This window comes from Nasonia vitripennis, chromosome 4, assembly GCF_009193385.2.
Source record: "Nasonia vitripennis strain AsymCx chromosome 4, Nvit_psr_1.1, whole genome shotgun sequence".
Lineage (NCBI taxonomy): Eukaryota > Metazoa > Arthropoda > Insecta > Hymenoptera > Pteromalidae > Nasonia > Nasonia vitripennis.
In genome coordinates this window covers 25,174,162-25,194,708 of record NC_045760.1, presented here as the reverse complement: position 1 = coordinate 25,194,708, position 20,547 = coordinate 25,174,162, and the positions used below count along the sequence as shown (strand labels likewise).

Genomic DNA, 20,547 nt, shown 5'->3' with positions numbered 1-20,547 from the left:
TATCGGGCTTTTTCTATACCTTTGCATGTTTTTTCAAAAATCTTACCACCACAGGCTTTAAGAGGAAGGAAAAACACGCAAAACTTTATAGGGCAGATCTTCGGGCAGTTACTGCGAAGGTTCCACGTATAGCCTCGTAAGTAACCACATAAATCGCGATATTCTTAAGTTCACTTATCGGGCTTTCGCTGTACTTTTGCACGTATTTTCGGTAATCTACCCACCACAGGCTCAATGAGTACGGAAAAATACGCAAAATATTATAGGGCAGATCTTCGGGCAGTTACTGCTAAGGGTCGAAGTATAGCTTCGTAAGTAACCACATAAATCGCAAAATTCTTAGATTCACTTATCGGGCTTTTTCTATACCTTTGCATGTTTTTTCAAAAATCTTACCACCACAGGCTTTAAGAGGAAGGAAAAACACGCAAAACTTTATAGGGCAGATCTTCGGGCAGTTACTGCGAAGGTTCCACGTATAGCCTCGTAAGTAACCACATAAATCGCGATATTCTTAAGTTCACTTATCGGGCTTTCGCTGTACTTTTGCACGTATTTTCGGTAATCTACCCACCACAGGCTCAATGAGTACGGAAAAATACGCAAAATATTATAGGGCAGATCTTCGGGCAGTTACTGCTAAGGGTCGAAGTAGAGCCTCGTAAGTAACCACAGAAATCGCGAAATTCTTAAGTTCACTTATCGGGCTTTCTCTGCACTCTTGCACGTATTTTCGGAAATCCTACCACCACAGGCTTAAACTGGAAGGTAAAACACGCAGAACTGTGTAGGGCATATCTTCGGGCAGCTGCTGCGAAGGTTCGAAATATAACCTCGTAAGTATCCTCATCAATCGCAAAATTCTTAGATTCACTTATCGGGCTTTTTCTATACATTTGCACGTTTTTTCAAAAATCTTACCATAACAGGCTCAAAGAGGACGTAAAAAAACGCAAAACTGTGTAGGGCAGATCTTTGGGCAGTTACTGCTAAGGGCCGTAGTATATTCTCGTAAGTAACCCCGTTAATCGCGAAATTCTTAGGTTCACTTATCGGACTTTTTCTGTACATTAGCACGTTTTTTCGGAAATCCTACCACCACAGGCTTAAACTGGAAGGTAAAACACGCAGAACTGTGTAGGGCAGATATTTGGGCAGCTGCTGCTAAGGTTCGATGTATAGCCTTGTACGTAACCACATAAATCGCGAAATTCTTAAGTTCACTTATCGGGCTTTCTCTGCACGTTTGCACGTATTTTCGGCAATCTACCCACCACAGGCTCAATAAGTACGGAAAAATACGCAAAACTTTATAGGGCAGAACTTCTGGCAGCTGCTGCTAAGGTTCGAAGTATAGCCTCGTATGTAACCACATAAATCGTGAAATTCTTAAGTTGACTTATCGGGCTTTCTCTGTACTTTTGCACGTATTTTCGGGAATCTACCTACAACAGGCTCAATGAGTACGGAACAATACGCAAAACTTTATAGGGCAGAACTTCTGGCAGCTGCTGCTAAGGTTCGAAGTATAGCCTCGTATGTAACCACATAAATCGTGAAATGCTTAAGTTCACTTATCGGGCTTTCTCTGTACATTTGCACGTTTTTTCGGGAATCTTACCACCACAGGCTTACAGTGGAAGGTAAAACACGCAGAACTGTGTAGGGCATATCTTCGGGCAGCTGCTGCTAAGGTTCGAAATATAGCCTCGTAAGTAACCTCATCAATCGCAAAATTCTTAGATTCACTTATTGGGCTTTTTCTATACCTTTGCATGTTTTTTCAAAAATCTTACCACCACAGGCTTTAAGAGGAAGGAAAAACACGCAAAGCTTTATAGGGCAGTTACTGCTATGATTCCAAGTATAGCCTCGTAAGTAACCACACAAATCGCGATATTCTTAAGTTCACTTATCGGTCTTTCTCTGTACTTTTGCACGTTTTTTCCGGAATCTTACCACCACAGGCTTAAAGTGGAAGGTAAAACACGCAGAACTGTGTAGGGCATATCTTCGGGCAGCTGCTGCTAAGGTTCGAAATATAGCCTCGTAAGTAACCTCATCAATCGCAAAATTCTTAGATTCACTTATTGGGCTTTTTCTATACCTTTGCATGTTTTTTCAAAAATCTTACCACCACAGGCTTTAAGAGGAAGGAAAAACACGCAAAACTTTATAGGGCAGATCTTCGGGCAGTTACTGCGAAGGTTCCACGTATAGCCTCGTAAGTAACCACATAAATCGCGATATTCTTAAGTTCACTTATCGGGCTTTCGCTGTACTTTTGCACGTATTTTCGGTAATCTACCCACCACAGGCTCAATGAGTACGGAAAAATACGCAAAATATTATAGGGCAGATCTTCGGGCAGTTACTGCTAAGGGTCGAAGTATAGCTTCGTAAGTAACCACATAAATCGCAAAATTCTTAGATTCACTTATCGGGCTTTTTCTATACCTTTGCATGTTTTTTCAAAAATCTTACCACCACAGGCTTTAAGAGGAAGGAAAAACACGCAAAGCTTTATAGGGCAGTTACTGCTATGATTCCAAGTATAGCCTCGTAAGTAACCACAGAAATCGCGAAATTCTTAAGTTCACTTATCGGGCTTTCCCTGCACTTTTGCACGTATTTTCGGAAATCCTACCACCACAGGCTTAAACTGGAAGGTAAAACACGCAGAACTGTGTAGGGCAGATCTTTGGGCAGCTGCTGCTAAGGTTCGATGTATAGCCTCGTAAGTAACCACATAAATTGCGAAATTCTCAGATTCACTTATCGGGCTTTTTCTATACATTTGCACGTTTTTTCAAAAATCTTACCACCACAGGCTTAAACTGGAAGGTAAAACACGCAGAGTGTGTAGGGCAGATCTTTGGGCAGCTGCTGCTAAGGTTCGATGTATAGCCTTGTACGTAACCACATAAATCGCGAAATTCTTAAGTTCACTTATCGGGCTTTCTCTGCACTTTTGCACGTATTTTCGGCAATCTACCCACCACAGGCTCAATAAGTACGGAAAAATACGCAAAACTTTATAGGGCAGAACTTCTGGCAGCTGCTGCTAAGGTTCGAAGTATAGCCTCGTATGTAACCACATAAATCGTGAAATGCTTAAGTTCACTTATCGGGCTTTCTCTGTACATTTGCACGTTTTTTCGGGAATCTTACCACCACAGGCTTACAGTGGAAGGTAAAACACGCAGAACTGTGTAGGGCATTTCTTCGGGCAGCTGCTGCTAAGGGTCGAAGTATAGCCTCGTACGTAACCACATAAATCGCGAAATTCTTATGTTCACTTATCGGGCTTTCTCTGTACATTTGCACGATTTTTCGGGAATCTAACCATCAAATATAGCCTCGTAAGTAACCTCATCAATCGCAAAATTCTTAGATTCACTTATCGGGCTTTTTCTATACCTTTGCATGTTTTTTCAAAAATCTTACCACCACAGGCTTTAAGAGGAAGGAAAAACACGCAGAACTGTGTAGGGCATATCTTCGGGCAGCTGCTGCTAAAGTTCGAAATATAGCCTCGTAAATAACCACATAAATCGCGAAATTCTTAGGTTCACTTATGGGGTTTTTTCTATACATTTGCACGTTTTTTCAAAAATCTTACCACAACAGTCTCAAAGAGGACGTAGAAAAACGCAAAACTGTGTAAGGCAGATCTTTGGGCAGTTACTGCTAAGGTCGAAGTATAGCCTCGTAAGTAACCACGTTAATAGCGAAATTCTTAAGTTCACTTATCGGGCTTTCTCTGTACATTTGCACGTTTTTTCGGGGATCTTACCACCCCAGGCTTAAAGTGGAAGATAAAACACGCAGAACTGTGTAGGGCATATCTTCGCGCAGCTGCTGCTAAGGTTCGAAATATAGCCTCGTAAGTAACCACATAAATCGTGAAATTCTTAAGTTCACTTATCGGGCATACTCTGTACATTTGCACGTTTTTTCGGGAATCTAACCACCACAGGCTCAAAGTGTACGGAAACATTCGCAAAACTGTGTAGGGCAGGTCTTCGAGCAGCTGCTGCTAAGGTTCGAAGTACAGCCCCGTAAGTAACCTTATAAATTGCGAAATTCTTAGGTTCACTTATCGGGCTTTTTCTATACCTTTGCACGTTTTTTCAAAAATCTTAGCACAACAGGCTCATAGAGGACGGAGAAAAACGCAAAACACTGTATGGCAGATCTTCTGGCAGCTGCTGCTAAGGTTCGAAATATAGCATCGTAAGTAACCACATAAATCGCGAAATTCTTAAGTTCACTTATCGGGCTTTCTCTGTACTTTTGCTCTTATTTTCGAGAATCTTACCACGACAGGCTTAAAGTGGAAGGTAAAACACGCAGAACTGTGTAGGGCAGATCTTCTGGCAGTTACTGCTATGGGCCAAAGTATTGCCCCGTAAGTAACCTCATAAATAGCGAAGTTCTTACGTACACTTATCGGGCATTTTGTGTACATTTGCACGTTTTTTCGGGAATCTTACCACCACAGGCTTAAAGTGGAAGGTAAAACACGCAGAACTGTGTAGGGCAGATCTTCTGGCAGCTGCTGCTAAGGTTCAAAATATAGCCTCGTATGTAACCTCATCAATCGCAAAATTCATAGATTCGACAGTCTTTAAGAGGAAGGAAAAACACGTAAAACTTTATAGGGCAGATCTTCGGGCAGTTACTGCTAAGGGTAGAAGTATAGCCTCGTGAGTAACCACATAAATCGTGAAATGCTTACGTTCACTTATTGGGCTTTCTCTGTACATTTGCACGTTTTTTCGGGAATCTAACCACCACAGGCTCAAAGAGTACGGAAACATTCGCAAAACTTTATGGGTCAGATCTTCGGGCAGCTGCTGCTAAGGTTCGAAGTACAGCCTCGCAAGTAACCACATAAATCGCGATATTCTTAAGTTCACTTATCGGGCTTTTTCTATACCTTTGCACGTTTTTTTGGGAATCTTACCACAACAGGCTCAAAGTGGTCGTAGTAAAACGCAAAACTGTGTAGGGCAAATCTTTTGGCAGCTGCTGCTAAGGTTCGAAGTATTGCCTCGTAAGTAACCACGTTAATCGCGAAATTCTTAAGTTCACTTATCGGGCTTTCTCTGTACATTTGCACGTTTTTTCGGGAATCTTACCACCACAGGCTTAAAGTGGAAGGTAAAACACGCAGAACTGTGGAGGGCATATCTTCGGGCAGCTGCTGCTAAGGTTCGAAATATAGCCTCGTAAGTAACCACATAAATCGTGAAATTATTATGTTCACTTATCGGGCTTTCTCTGTACTTTTGCACGTATTTTCGAGAATCTTACCACCACAGGCTTAAAGTGGAAGTAAAACACGCAAAACTGTGTAGGTCATATCTTTGGGCAGCTGCTGCTAAGGTTCGAAGTATTGCCTCGTAAGTAACCACGTTAATCGCGAAATTCATAAGTTCACTTATCGGGCTTTCTCTGTACATTTGCACGTTTTTTCGGGAATCTTACCACAACAGGCTCAAAGTGGTCGTAGTAAAACGCAAAACTGTGTAGGGCAGATCTTCGGGCAGTTACTGCTAAGGGTCGAAGTATAGCCTCGTAAGTAACCACGTTAATCGCGAAATTCTTAAGTTCACTTATCGGGCTTTCTCTGTACATTTGCATGTTTTTTCGGGAATCTTACCACCACAGGCTTAAAGTGGAAGGTAAAACACGCAGAACTGTGGAGGGCATATCTTCGGGCAGCTGCTGCTAAGGTTCGAAATATAGCCTCGTAAGTAACCTTATAAATCGCGAAATTCTTAGTTTCACTTATCGGGCTTTTTCTATGCCAAAAATCTTACCACAACAGACTTAAAGAGAACGGAAAAACACGCAAAACTGTGTAGGGTAGATCTTTGTGCTGCTGCTGCCAAGGGTTGAAATACATATAGCCTTGTAAGTAACGTCGTAAATCGCATGTGTTAATCATATTTTTTAGCGTCGATTTGCTTCACGTTGCTCGAAAAGCAAATTAATAAGTCTGATGACTTAAGCTCTGGGGCCGTCTAACAAATTGGAATATAAATAAGCAATGAATTGTCCCACGATAGCAGACATTCTTTCCAAGAAGCACCGCCTCCACGTCATTTCCAAGTTTTGTCCCACTAAAGATTGATAAGATAATCAAAGTTTCTGTCATAAATGGGGTAGGACGAGCTGGTTGGAAATTCGCCGGGCTAACGACCCATACACACTGCACCGGACCGTCACTATACATCCCTCTTTGCGGAATGTTCGATGCATTCGCTTCGTTTATAATCGATGACGGTCGACTCGCTTGGTCGCATCGAGTCTTGCGTGATGTTGCCCTCGATGTAAGTCTCCTCGGTGAAATTAGAAGTGGATGATTACGAGATGTTTTCTGATGCTTATGAATAATGGTTTTTATTTATCTATTAAAGGATAAATTAGAGGTATAATGCTTTAGTAATTTCACTCAGGTAGTCAATACGTCAATACTAAATTAATGTTGAGCTTACAATTAGCCCTATTGAATAATTAATGTAACTGTACGTTCTATTATGCCTTTTAATTCGGTCCATGCATTCTTCACGTTTGATAATTATCTCTTATAATTTATCTGCGTTAAGCTATCGATCGAAAGCTTGCTTAAAATTAATCAGAATTCTATTCAGTTGTAAACAGTGATAGAATAAGTGATATTTATAAAAAAATGTCCTTACAAACTGCTTCATGACGTTGACATGAATGTTGGCATTGACTCTATCTCATAACGAAACAAACATTAAACAATTTCACCTGTTGCGTAGATTTAAACAGCGTTGAGCGAGGAACTTGCTCGCATATACACTCCAAGAGACCACGTGCGAATCGTAATTTCATTGTGAAAATTTATTGACACTTGGCGTCGGAATTCGCGAAGTGTTTGAAAGTGAATTTCATAACGAGTGGCGCAGCCGTCGCCCCCTCTGAGACTTATTTTACCAATTCGCGCGCTCGCGTATATGTTTTCCTTAATTAAACACTGCAAATAATGCCACGTACGCGGAGAGAAACGCAATTCAACTCGCGATTCATTCCGCGAGCTTTGAAAAGATAGAAAACGATTTTATCCTAAGCATACAGTTCGATACACCTGAGGCGCCACGTATACAAAGGACACCCCCTAACCCCACCTTCAATTTTCTACGTTTGAGTGAGAAAAAATCCAGAGCATCAGTATAACAATATAAAGCGAGACAGACTGCCATCCCCCTTCATCATCATTTCGCCTTCATTCCTCCAGCTTGGCATTATTTTCCAGCGTCATTTCCTCGCTCTCTAACGGGATATGGCAGCAGTAGCGGCCCCTTTTGGATTTGCCTAAAGCAGCGCCGCGCGTGTAATACAAATACAAAGCGAGATAGAGGGAAACAAACGTGGAACGCAAATCTAGAGTGAAATGAACAATGCCCAGGAGAGTTTACTGGCTTCTAATTGAAACCGAGCTCTCTCTCTCTCTCTCTCTCTCTCTCTCTCTCTCTCTCTCTCTCTCTCTCTCTCTACCCCTTTCCCTCTTAATCGTCTCGCAGATGCGTGCTGTGCGCTTTTCTCTCTTGTTCTTTTTCCGCACTGTTCAGCCGAGGCTATTCTCTCTCCCTCCCGCTTGTTAGTTTGTTTCGTATGTGTGGGAGGATTCAAGCGAGGAACACGAGCGATTCTGTAGAGGCTCGTTAGGAAATTATTTCGATTCGTCTGATTGCGACGAGGGCTCGTTGGTACGGGGTTGATTATCAGATGCTTGCGTACTTTTTGTTGGAAGCTCGGATGGTGTGCAGATGAGGTTGTGCTCTTTGCGGGAGGATATAGTGGAAACGTTAAGTATAGACAGTTAGGCTTTTAAGTTTAGATTAGTGAAGGTGTATGTTGTATTAAATGTAATAATGAGGTATGGTCCGACTACTATGGTGGATTATTAAGAGGAGGTGCGGGCTAAAGCTTCCGAAATACGCCAGGAAGTACTTTGTATTTCAAATGCCAAGAAACAGTGAGGGTCAAACTAACTTTTGCTTCTTCCCAGAGAAAGCTTTGTAATAGTAAAATTTTCTTCAAAACTTCTAGAAAATACTTTTTAGTTTGTTAGAAGTTCGAATCAAGTGTTTTTAGAAAATGTCCTATGGATGTGGATTTTTGGAACTACTCCGACATTATCAATAAAATTTGACATGCATATCCATTTTTGAATTCTAAATTCGGGAAAAACAGTTTTTTATTTTCTCAAATAATATTTTTTATGATCATTTTTTAATTTTTGAAAAACACTATTTTACGTGTTTTCAATCATCCTAAGGCGTTTGAAAGAGAAGTAAATTACCTACTTTTCCTCGTTTGGTGCTCGGGATCGACCGCTATGTTCGGCAGATAAAATGAAAAAGGTAATCTATTTTTAAAATCATATCTCTGAAACAAAACATCATAATCTCACGAAAAAAAAATTATGTCGATCTTCTTTTGTGCGACAATATCAACTATATTATTAATTTTAGAAATGCTAGGCAATGCGATCATTTATTTCAAACGTCTATTAGTTATATTGTCTAGCTATTAAAACACTAAATTTTATATTTCATCTGACAATCATTTGTTGAAATATGATAAAGCTATATCCACTACAAATAACAAACAAATTAGTTTATTAGTGCTCCTGATATTAATTATAACGTAAATTAAAATGAAGAAAAACTATTTAAGGCAAAAGAAGATCTTCACGAGGTAATGAAGTAAATGTTTTTACATAAATTAACCTATTTTTATTCGATGTGGCTATTGAGAGTAAGTATAGACAATAGTTGCATTTCTAAAATTATTTAGACCATAGTTATACAGTCTATGTCACTGAACACATTTATTTAAAATATTATTATTCTAATTTTAACAATTCCCTGCAAATGCATAGGTCCATAATGTCGGTTTTTGGTAGGGCTGCTAAATAATTTTGTGAATTAGTTATTTTGAAAACGTGTGATCGGCGTTCTGTCAGGCTAATTCTTTTGTAGCCTCGATGTTGCAATAGTTCTAAGGTAGGAGTCGTAGTGTCAAATAGTATAGTGACACTGTTCGGTTGAACTTGTTTGGAATTATTGGAAGTTGGAGCAGGTTTGGGCGATGAAGGTTTTGAGTGCTGTAGTTTCGTTACCCTTTTCTTGCGGCTCTTTGAAGATTCTGGTAGCTTTATGTTGCTAAATAAGCAGTCACTGAGAACAGAAGAAGTTTTTGTCCAGCCATATTGGAACAGTTATCAAACGCTGTTTCTGATGTTGTACCGCTGAAATACGGCACGTTTTATATGATAGTTTCATGGGTGGGGTGCCACTAAACTAGTGGGGTGTCAATAGGACTGGTGGGGTGTCATGCGACTAATCAGAGATTAGGTGTAATATGCTTTTCATCTTCACTTAACTATTATTTATCGAAATAAATAAAGGTTTAGGATCTATAACTCATTTTTCATTTCAAGATTCACAAAAAATATTCTCAATTAATTCCTAATCCTAAAAATATTAAGCATATGTCAGTCATCAGCTAAAGTTCGTGCATTATAGGAACTTGAAATATCAAACGTTCTTTGAAAAAGCACTAATATTGTAAAATTAAAAATGCCTTTTCTAAGATATAGGACAACGAGCAGTAAAAGTAAAAATAATGATAAAGCAAAAGATCCTTTTAATAGAAAAACAAGCCTAGTTCACTCAGGCCTACTACCCAAGTAAAGCTACGACTCGGCTCGATGATCTTCAGATGTGTATTCTTCTTCATCAGAATCACGCAACATGATATCCTCTACCCACTCGATGAGTATTACACCCAACAGTTGCGGACCGCTTTGCATCCCTTGATATCAAAGAGACATCCTGGCTAATTTTTTCTCTACTCCCTCCCTCACTCTTTCCCGCGTATTGTCCTTTATGATTTTTGTCATCCCTAGCTTGTTCGTATTTTTAATAAGCTAATGGCTCTCTCACATCCCCTATATCCAAATGACAAAATTACCTGAGCGTTTTTCCTCTGTGTACGATTTTTTTGCACGACTCGGTTCTTGAGTAATACATTCTCGACGGAGCGAATGGATAACGGCGCTGAGCCACGCTAGCGTGTAACAATCGACGTGATGGTTACTTTTTATTATTCGCTAGTTCCGTTTGCTACTTTTACGCTCGTCTCAGTCCTTTTTAGAGAATCGCTCGCAATTTTCTTAATCAAAATTTCTTGGTTTCTGACGCTTTGCTCCCCTTCTTCTGATGTGTAATAATAGCATTGACTATTTATAAAATTCGTGGTGATCATAAGATTATTTATTGCCTGAGATAATTTAAGAAAAGTATGGTCCAAGTAAAAGTATGCTAAAGTATGCTTTTATTTATTTTTATTTCTTTTCGATGATACATATGTTGACTGCCGATCAATGTTTTTATAGTTAGTACCTTTATATAACATTCATCAGATGTTTCCAATAAACCTTTATTGAGATTTAAATAAATATGATTTATATTATATATATATATATATATATATATATATATATATATATATATATATAGAATAATTTTTATCTACGTACTTTCTTCTTTCTAACAAATACAACTAGTTATAATCAAAACTGATGAAGTATAAGAGCTATTCTACGAGAAATCGGATAATTTACGATCAAAAAATTGGGGTCTTGTATTTTTGAGAGCACACTCACTAGACCAAATTTTTTACATGCGTTTGGACATGTGAGTAATTTAAAATAGGGTGAAATTCGCCAAAAATGCGAATAAAATGCCTGAAAACCAGAATTTTTACTTTTTTGTCAAATTTTCGCATCTTCTCCAAATTTTACCCTATTTAAATTGTTATCGCGTTTCTCATTTAGGTTCATAAATTCTTGTACCAGGCGCCAACCAATCATCATTTAAATGCTTCACAAAAAAGCCCATTACTTCCTTAAGAGAAAGATTAGTAATTGGCCCCTTTTTCTTGGCATATGGTTTGAAGATGCTATCCATGTTTTTTTATATTTTATATGTCCAATAACACATATAAAATACTTGATCTGGTAAGTGCGCCCTCAAAAATGAAAGACCACGATTTTTTGACCGTAAAGTGTCCGATTTCTGGTAGAATGGCTCACATATGTATAGAACTTATTCTTTTTTAAATGCAAATCTCAAAATAGTATATATACACACATATTATTTAATTAAATATTTCTTATACCATGTTCGTAAAGTATCGCTTTATACATTTTTCAAATTTCTAAAGTTTGAATTGAAACACGTTCAATCGAAAAACAGCGTTCGATGGAAAGGACTATGAAAGATAGGAATATGGAAGATGGAAAAAGATAGGAATATGGAAGATGGTTAAGGAATATGGAAGATGACAAATTTTTAAGAAAGAATTATTTTATCGGTATTTAGGTACACGGTTTGTCAAAACGATTGTCTGATATTATCTAACCCCAAAACTTTGTGGTACTTCTATAATAAATATACTATAATAAGTCGAAAGCAAAGAAAAGGTAAGTTTATTATGTAAGTATTTATTTGTGGCTTAGATTCAGAGATTAAGCGGATGTAGTGGCAGTCATCGATGTCGTGAATATTAATTATTAGCACTTCGATCCTGGAATTATTCACTATCAAGTGTACGTATACATACCATCCTTCTTTCTCAAACATTGGTTGAACATCCTTAAGTTAGCGGTGCCTGTCGTTGTGTCAACTCACAACTGTAGCAAGAGATAATTTCGGTAATATAAAATAAAATATTTTATATTATTTAAAAAAAAATGCTATACCATTTGATCATTATGTTATATAACCAACAAAAATGGTTAAATTCTCACCAGTTTTTCAAACGATAAACTGAAATGCAAGAAAGCTGCAGAGCAAAAAGCTCGGAATCGCAACTGTCGAGATAATTTCTTTTCTATCAACCCGTATATTTCATGACTTTCCCTCCCACTATCACTTCCACCTGAGCCATCCCCCGTAACTGCAAACGAGGTCATTAACCCCTTCGACGCTTTGCAAGAGAGAAAGAGAGAGAAAGAGTCTCACTCTCGCGCGAATAGATCGCGAAAAAAAGAGCGAGCGCGAGAGGGGGCTTCGTCGACGTGAATGGAGAGAAAAGCGACTCCGATTATAATGCAGAGTCCGGGGCCAGTCATATTTCAGTCCTTTTCCTTTTTACGATCGGACGTTTTTAATTTCCCTTAGAGAGAGAGAGAGAGAGAGAGAGAGAGAGAGAGAGAGAGAGAGAGAGAGAGAGAGAGCGCGTGGGCGAGCTATGAGCCGCGAATGCAAATTGTTACAGGAAAAGTTATGCGCGCCCTGAAATTAATGCCTTTCCGAGCATCGGAGCCCTTAATAGCGTTCAGCCGTTTATACGCCGCTATGTGCGGAGGCTGTAGGTGTGCAGGCGCCCGTACGCACGCACGGCTCAAGGAAGCCAGCCGGCTATGTGATGGGGAGTCGCGAGAATTCGGGATTTATGAGATTATAGTTGCCAGCGATTTCAGCTTCTCGGCTCCCGTGTGTACCTAGTCCTAAAGTTTGTAGTAATTTTTTATTTTTTTTTTATCAAGAACGATGCGGTATCTTTTGTCTTATAAAAGGACGTACTTTGTAAAATATTCGACGCACATTGCTATATATAATCTGTCCGCTTTAATTAAGAAAACAATTCATTTTCCAACCCTCTTACTCTCTCTCTCTATCTTTCCAGAAAAAAAGAATGTCACCCCTCACGCATCTCCGAGCACTCATCATCTGCTCCAGTCTGTCGCTACCCTTCCTTCAGTCGTCAGTCGTCGCCTCCTCGCGAAGATCCCGCTCAAGCTCGAGCCACCATCGCGTAAGATCAGAAAAATAACGCTAACGAACTTTCAAAAAACCAAGACTCCGATCATCTCCCTCCCGGCTATCCGATTATTTCAATTCTTCTCCCACGTTTTTTTTTTCATTCACTTTCACAGAGTATAACACAGAGCCTCTGCGCTGCAAATGACAAAATGACAAAAGAGCGGTCGCCCGCGGCCAGCGATATTACCGTTTCGGAACTATGCGAGAGCTGGAGTCTTCGTCGTCTGGAAAACCGCGTCCCTTTTCTTGATTGATTATGCGCGTCGCAATTTCGGCGTTACATAAACGTGTGGTTGTAGCTACTGTTACTGCGCTGCCGATTGATTTTAGGAAGAACGGTGTGTAATACGCACACACCCCATACTGTGTATGTGGCTGCTCTGAGGTCCTTTGCTGTCGAGACGCTTTACGAGCGGCTGGATACTTCTTTTATCGGGCTTTTGTCTTCTTTTTTTCTGTTAAGGGTCTTGGGCTTCTGTAACGTGATATTCATCTGTATAGTCTTATATGAGAATCTTTTATTAATTCAAATTAAAATTGTAACCATCACTGTTAAACAAAACTCTATTATTACTGAAAAAAATTTAGACAAGTATACAGCATCCATTTACAAGTAGCGCATTACCAACGCTATAATTGCATTTCCCGGCAAAGCAAAGAATCTCGAGCTTAAAGCTCTAAAAAAGAGCACATACACGCACAGCCCACACCAGGTCAAGTCCAGCAGCGTCCGGCAAATGCCGCGTGTAATTGGATACAAGCTCGCTCACTCTCACTCCCTTCTTAATTCTCCCCTTCTCTCTCGCGCACTCCTCACTGCTCTTTTCTTCCGTCCGCGTCCATCACGCCGGCGTATAAATACTCCCGTGCAGCGCAAAGAAAAGCCCGACGTGCGGCGCGCAATCGCGAGAGGAGCAGAGCACAGCAGAGCAGCAGCAGCAGCCCGCCGGGAATGAGATGCAGATTGCTAGAGGCCACTTCACTCGCGCTGGAGGGAGTGAATTTTTAATAACACCGAGTCGTCGTCGGTACCTGCGCGCAAGGCTAGATATAGCTGTGCCATTGTCTTGCCGCACGCAGGAACGCAACACGAAGCCAACGCATAGAGAGAGAGAGAGAGAGAGAGAGAGAGAGAGAGAGAGAGAGAGAGAGAGAGAGAGAGACGCAGCCAGCACAGTCGCCCCATTATTATAACTGGAAAATAGGGGTGAGGGAGAGAGTGAGGGAGAGAGAGCAGCAAGGGTAATTTCCGAGGGAGGGAGAGAGGAGACGCGCTCTGCTCGAGTGCCGACAGTTTTTCTAGGATTTTTTGGTTTTGCTGCAACTTTTGTTCTATTTCTGTTGTATTTTGATGCCTCTCATTAAAAAAAAATCATATTTTTCAGTGCAGCGTCACTCTTACTTGTAATGGATAAGTTTTTTGAGTTTCTGAAAAAAGAAACGAAAGATGAGACAAGAATCATCTGTGCAATTTAAACGATTTATTTGTTTAATCCTCGATGCGTTTTCAGAAATCAAGGGGATGCGAAAAGCTGAATAGGTTCTTGCAGGACGTGTTGAAAGTGCAGAATGACCTGAGCTGGATAGACCAAATGGCCGACATACTCCGATCGAAAAACATGTTCTCTGCCAGGTTTGTATTGAAACGTAATCGATCAAAACAACAATTGCTAATTTTTCGTTATCAAAATTGCAGCCCAGTATTACAGGAAAAAATCAACGCCATGTTCTTCACCGCCAAAAACCAGAACAAGATGAACCAACGGCGCAAGAGACACTCGAACCATCGATCAAAATTAAGACTCGAAACCGAGTCCCACAATAGCCAGCTTAAATCTTCAATTCAAGGATATGAAAACGCGTCGTCGCAGAATTTCAATCCCGCGACTAGCGAAATATCGACAACGACGACGACAGAGCCACTCGAGAAAGTCCTTCAATCGATAAATGTTTTCCCCGTGGATTCGACGGATCCCATCGCGCTGAAATCCGGCGATGACTCGGCGGAAAGTGATGATGACTTTTTCGAGGGGATTAGGCTGGGAAGAGCTTTGAAATCTATTTCCAAGGGTGAGACAACTACTTTTTTTAAAATTATGATTATGTTTTCAATGAATTTGGAAATTGATCGCGTTAGGTGGCGACTCGAGAGTTAACAACTTTACAAAGTTACTTCTGATGGAGAATGAAGGTGACAAGTCTCAGATGAATCGGGCTTTGCATGGGGATTTGGCTAAGGAAATTGTAAATGCGATTTTCGATCAGGTGCGACCCGAAGTTTGTGAATATTCTGGAGCAAATCGAGTTGCTACGTGTATAATAATTCAACATCTAACTTGAATGTAGATGAAAAATAGAGAAGCTTTTCACAAGATGACGAACTTTGGATACGAGTACGATGTAAATCCTCAAGATTCGGTTGTAATCGATAACATGTATCGACGGGAACGAGATTTTGAGACGGTAAACATGAAATTAACTGTTCTGTTATAAAAAAAACTTATGATTCATTCAATTAAGGACGACGCAACCGCTTCGATCACAAAAAAATTGATGACGGTGGTTCAACAACTTATTTCAGAAGAGATAGAGAAAAAATCATGCCCAGCTCTACCACCAGATCTGCAAGACTTTTTACAATGGCTAGTACAGGTCGAAGTGAGTCAAGTAGAACAATCAGTCATTATCCGATGTTTCAGCGAGCTATAAAGTAAAATACCTCCGCAGGCTATCGATCGCAAGGATAGTGAAACACTGAATGTGAAACAAGAACAATCGATTACAAACAACAATCCAGGCGATGGCTCTTTCTCCATCGTAGACTTGAATGAATGGTACACAAAGGCCGAAACTTTAAAAAGTCTCTTGAACGAGTACGAGGGTCTTTCTAAGCGGGAGAAGAATAAAGTTCGAGCTATTCATGAATACTTGGTGAAACTTTTTTCGCGGTTCTCGTACAATGATCTTAACCAATGAATGAAAGATCCGAACTTCTTTCCTCGCAGGTAACCAGACTCGAGTTCGTCAAAGCCTATCTTGAGGCTTTCAAATCTCATCCCCTGCACGGGATAAATTCATAAACGTCCCAGTGGCTAATTGATTGGAAGCCTGGTGTACTTCATCTTCGGAAAAGAAGAGAAAAAAAATAAACAAAGCCATAGAGTCCAACAATATCACTTATTCGTCCGAGTGCTTTATTTAGATATTCCGGTGCGCGTCCTGCAGCTGGGGTTCCCACCAAGTAGCCACCGGGTATACATTAATATCGCCGAGTCGGAAGGAAGGAAGGGCTGTGCGGTATTTTTACATAACATTAAGCCGAGGCGAGGGTTCGGGCGCTCGCGCGCGCGACCACTTTGTTAGAGGAGAGGGTGGGAGGAAGAGAGAGAGAGAGAGAGAGAGAGAGAGAGAGAGAGGTTGTACGCTAATGGGGGTTAAAACGCCGCTATGCGCGAGATCCTTCGCGCGACGGTATGGATAAGGTTGTGACGCGAGTCTCGTCTTGGCGGGATTTTTGCACCCTTTCTGGAGAGTTTGATGGTGGAGGGAGGTTTAGATTGAATTTTTTTTTTAATTCGGGGCTTCGCTGGTTCAACTTTGAATGGAGATGAAGGTTTGTCAATTTTTTATCGGGAGTTCTGAGTTCTTGCGAGGTAATTGACTTTTGTGTGATTATTTAGAAACCTATTGAAAACAAATCACGAAAAACGGCTCAACAAACATCATCCGAGCAATCCAGACGAATTTTCCTTATCATCTCCTGGCCGCAATCCTTTCAAAAGCTTCGGCTCTCTCGAAAAAGCATCGTCATCTCCGCGGCACACACTAGCATATACCTACATCGAATAAAGAGCTCTCGACTGCCATCCCTCTCTCCACAAATGCCAGTTAATATTTGTTGTGCCTCTGGCCGAGAGAGGGAGAGATCTCGATCTGGCAACTAGGATAGTTTCCCGTATACGTCCTCGATGCAGGCACACATGCACACACCCACCCACACAGGTACACGCACGAGCGGTAGCTTACATCGACGACATGTCGATAGCAGACGTCGCGATACACGCGCCGATATCCTGGCCGCACCAACGTCATCCCACACTCGTTCGGCCGCATGTCGAACTAGCGGAGCTCGAGTCCGACGCCACCCCCTCTGCTCCGGTCAGAAGCGCATCCACGACCAGATGGTCGCATAGTGGTCGAGCTGTGCCCAGCTCGGACGCTATAGCCGCTGCTGTACTGCCACTGCTCGTTCATTATCTCATTTGTAGGACCGCCGCGGCCTTATCATACTTCAAGCCAACTTTTTTCTTCTGAGAATATCGGCTGGTTGTTTATTATATTTTTGCGCAAATGGTTTGCCAGATCGACTTGTGTTTACATACATTAAAGACACGCATTACAGATTCATCGAGGAATAAAAAATTAACCGCACAGCTCAATCCCCCGCCCAGCTGAATCGACACGACAAGCCGACAACAAGAGAGAGAAAATCGAGTCGATGCAAACTAAACTTCTCCCTTCCTGAAAAAAGGTCGTCAGGTCAGGGTTAACGGTGCCGAAAAAAGTTGAGGGGGGAGGAATGAGAGAGAGAGAAAGCGAAAACGGACTCGATAAAACGCAGGCCGGCGAATAAATTCAGCGGAGGCTCGATGGAATAAGAAAATCACTCGGAGTCGCTGGTTTCAATAATTGAGCGCAATAGGGCGGCTCGATACAGGCATTTAGCTGCGGCGGCCGAGGGACACTGCGCCGTATACCGCAAGGGTCGGTTGCTTTTCAAGCTGGTCAGTCTGTTGGTTTGGCCGAGACGTTTTGAGTTTAATACATTTTCGCCAATTTTTCTACAAAAACAAAATTGTTATATTATTCATGATAACGAATATCCCATCAGAATACGCACTCAGAGACATAAACCGCGATCTAGAAAAAAGCGTCGCAGAAGAAAAGAGAAAGGCCAGCCCGGTTCGAAGATTGGCGAGACGTGTGCACACTCACCTCGAGGCGGCCTCGTCCTCACGCGGAGCTTTCCTCTTTCTCACTGTCTCTTTCCTCTCCCTCTTCTATAGATATGTTCCGATAGCTCTTTGGTTGAAGTCTAAGTGTATTAGACTCGCGTTTCAAAGCCTGTGGGCTGCCAGCAGCAGCGAGAGAAAAGGCAGAAAAGGAAGTCGTATATGGCCGCTCGCTCGCTCGCGCTCGGGATGGAAAACGGAGCAGCGTCGTACCCCGCTAATGGCACCCTGGGGGTATGTGCCCCTTCTCTCCTCGGCTCTCGCACTATAGCGCCTCTATATGGCGAGGAAGGAAGAAAGGAGAGAAAGAGAGAGAGAGAGAGAGAGTTGGGTTATACCCCGACTCATATTTATTATTTAGCGAAACGCACGAGGATAGAGAAGGAGCGATGCGCCGAGGCGCTAAGACCTGCGGGGCTGGTTGCTGCTGCTGAGCTTCTTGGACGACGGACGCGAGGATTTATCCGAGGCTGGGTCGCTGACGCGGCCGTCGATCGGCTCCGGGGGGGGGGGGGGGGGTCAAGCTTAGGCCTCGCGATGCGTTATTTTGAGATGTGCAATTTTTCTTTGTAGCAAAGTTTGACATTAATAAGTAAAATTTTATCGAAAATTCAACACTATCAAACACGATTATATTGATCCTTCTAAACGAAGAAAGTGTTCGGAAAGTACGAAAAGTGAAAATAAACGATCTTCACACAAACCATCAGCCGTATCGCGGAATCTCGCGCACGCGGCATCGAAATTTCACGAGAAAACAACGAGCCCCAGCTAGTACAGCGCAAACAAATAAAAAAGCGCCATTACTCCCAATGATATTCCTTCTCCATTCCATCCACCCCACAAGCTTACCTTTCCCTCAACTTAGCGAAAATATATAATTAATTTCGACTCTCCTCGCTATACAGCGGGGGGAGAAAGAAATCGCGCGGGGCACGCACTGCACGCGCGGATATCCTCGCAGGAACGATATTTCACATTCTCGGCGACCGCAGCTTTTTCTCCGCTGTTGCGCTGCAGCCGTCATGTCATGTGCGTAGGGGAGACGCGTGGCTGTATAATATAGGTACACGTACACGTGTGAATACACCTATAGATACTTTTTATACACACAAATTCGAGCATATCCGATCTTGCGCCGCTGCGGCTGATGTATCGATCGTCGTTGCGGGAGAGGCTAATCTGTTAGACGGCCCGCTCGAATTTATTCTCAATTATATAGTATGCCTATAGGTATACGATTCGATTTAATGCATTTTTATATTGGTTTCCCATTTTTTTTTTTGGAAAAATTATTAGTTTCGAGAGGATGATGGATATTTAGTGGCCATTACGGCTAGAGGATTACGACGATCATAGATACTAAATCGGCACAACAGAGACTAATTGAATACGTGAATTATGGACATAACGCGATATCACATCGAATTTTATTCCGACACTTATAATTTCTGCGTTTATATATTGTAATAAAACGCATAAGTTGGAAAAGCGCTTTTTACAAGTATCGAATATTTTGTCGAACCACAGCGTAAAATAACAGACTGCCCGTATGTGATAAAACACGCGGCAGCGATTAATAAACTGCAGCGAGAGCAGGCATCGGAAAATTTTCGCGTCAGACGGTGAAAAAAAAGAGAGAGAGAGAGAGAGAGAGAGAGAGAGAGAGAGAGAGAGAGAGAGAGAGAGAGAGAGAACAGCGTATACACGCGTAAAAAATAACAGGCACAAAATCCATCTATAGGCGGCAACAGAAGGGCGGCCACTACACGCGCGGATCGAAGTCCGGCGTAACAATTTCGGCGTTAGGCAAATGCATGCTTGAATGGCAACAGCTGCGAAACGTTATTGATACTACATTTCTCCCAATTTGACGAATTGCCGCTGCCAGAGCTAATGGCCCGCGAATTTGCGGCGCTGATGCAAGGAGTGAGAGGGGGAGAGAGAAGGTCGTTCGATCGTTTTCTGCGAAGAATGTGCATTTGTCTTTGGAAATTCGATGAGCGAGCGGTGTTTAATAAGGTTTTGCGGTAATTAGGGAGGAGAAGTTCGGCGCTGGGCCGATGAAGTTTGCTTATACTGTGGGTAACGAATTATTGCTGAGCTTTGATTAACGGAGTGGATTGTGGAAGTAGTGTTGCAGATATGGCTGGATTGATTCAGTAACGTTACGTTGATCTGCGAGCGGCTCTTATTTACGGAATTAAGTATGAAAAGCTTTTTCTCATTTCAAACTCGATGTTATTTGGTTGACAAAGCACATTTGTATTTTGAAAGTTTTTAACGGATATTTTACTCCACTAGAAAACTTTTTCAGAATGACAGCTGGTTATCGATGTATTTCAACAAAACTGAATTATTTATTATATATTTTACCAGCAACGATAACTTGCTGGGGGTGGAGATTCAAAGAACCTGATCCCAGCTCCATCTAGTACTGGGTAAGTGCGCTACACCACATGGCGTTGCCTCTGACCGGTTGAGTTAGTATATGGTAATTTGAAACTGTAGGTCGCTGTAGGCGCTCTTCCGCGCTTATGCGATACAGTTACCTTCCTGGCTTTTTCCGACTGAACGATCCTGAAGATAAGATGATTTTTGTGATTGAATTAAAAATCGCTGGCCGTGATTACGGTGCATAGTAAATAAGATTTATCAGT

The 20,547-nt window shown here is 41.5% G+C and overlaps 1 protein-coding gene across 3 annotated transcripts in view; it reads left to right on the top strand.

The window, feature by feature from the left end:
- LOC103315356 overlaps positions 1–16,028 on the top strand; it is a 144,462-nt gene extending 128,434 nt beyond the window's left edge. The window contains exons 1-9 of one of the 3 annotated variants that reach the window (XM_031930402.1): positions 11,355–11,530; positions 12,739–12,867; positions 14,387–14,508; positions 14,572–14,945; positions 15,013–15,140; positions 15,222–15,338; positions 15,396–15,533; positions 15,603–15,806; positions 15,881–16,028. In XM_031930402.1, the coding sequence (XP_031786262.1) occupies positions 12,748–12,867; positions 14,387–14,508; positions 14,572–14,945; positions 15,013–15,140; positions 15,222–15,338; positions 15,396–15,533; positions 15,603–15,806; positions 15,881–15,955 (1,278 nt within the window). In that variant the 5' untranslated portion in view covers positions 11,355–11,530; positions 12,739–12,747 and the 3' untranslated portion in view covers positions 15,956–16,028. Of the gene's footprint in view, positions 1–11,354; positions 11,531–11,552; positions 11,657–12,738; positions 12,868–14,386; positions 14,509–14,571; positions 14,946–15,012; positions 15,141–15,221; positions 15,339–15,395; positions 15,534–15,602; positions 15,807–15,880 lie in introns of those variants that run through there. The other 2 variants (XM_031930404.1, XM_031930403.1) reach the window with 2 other exon arrangements.
- Positions 16,029–20,547: the final 4,519 nt, after the last annotated feature.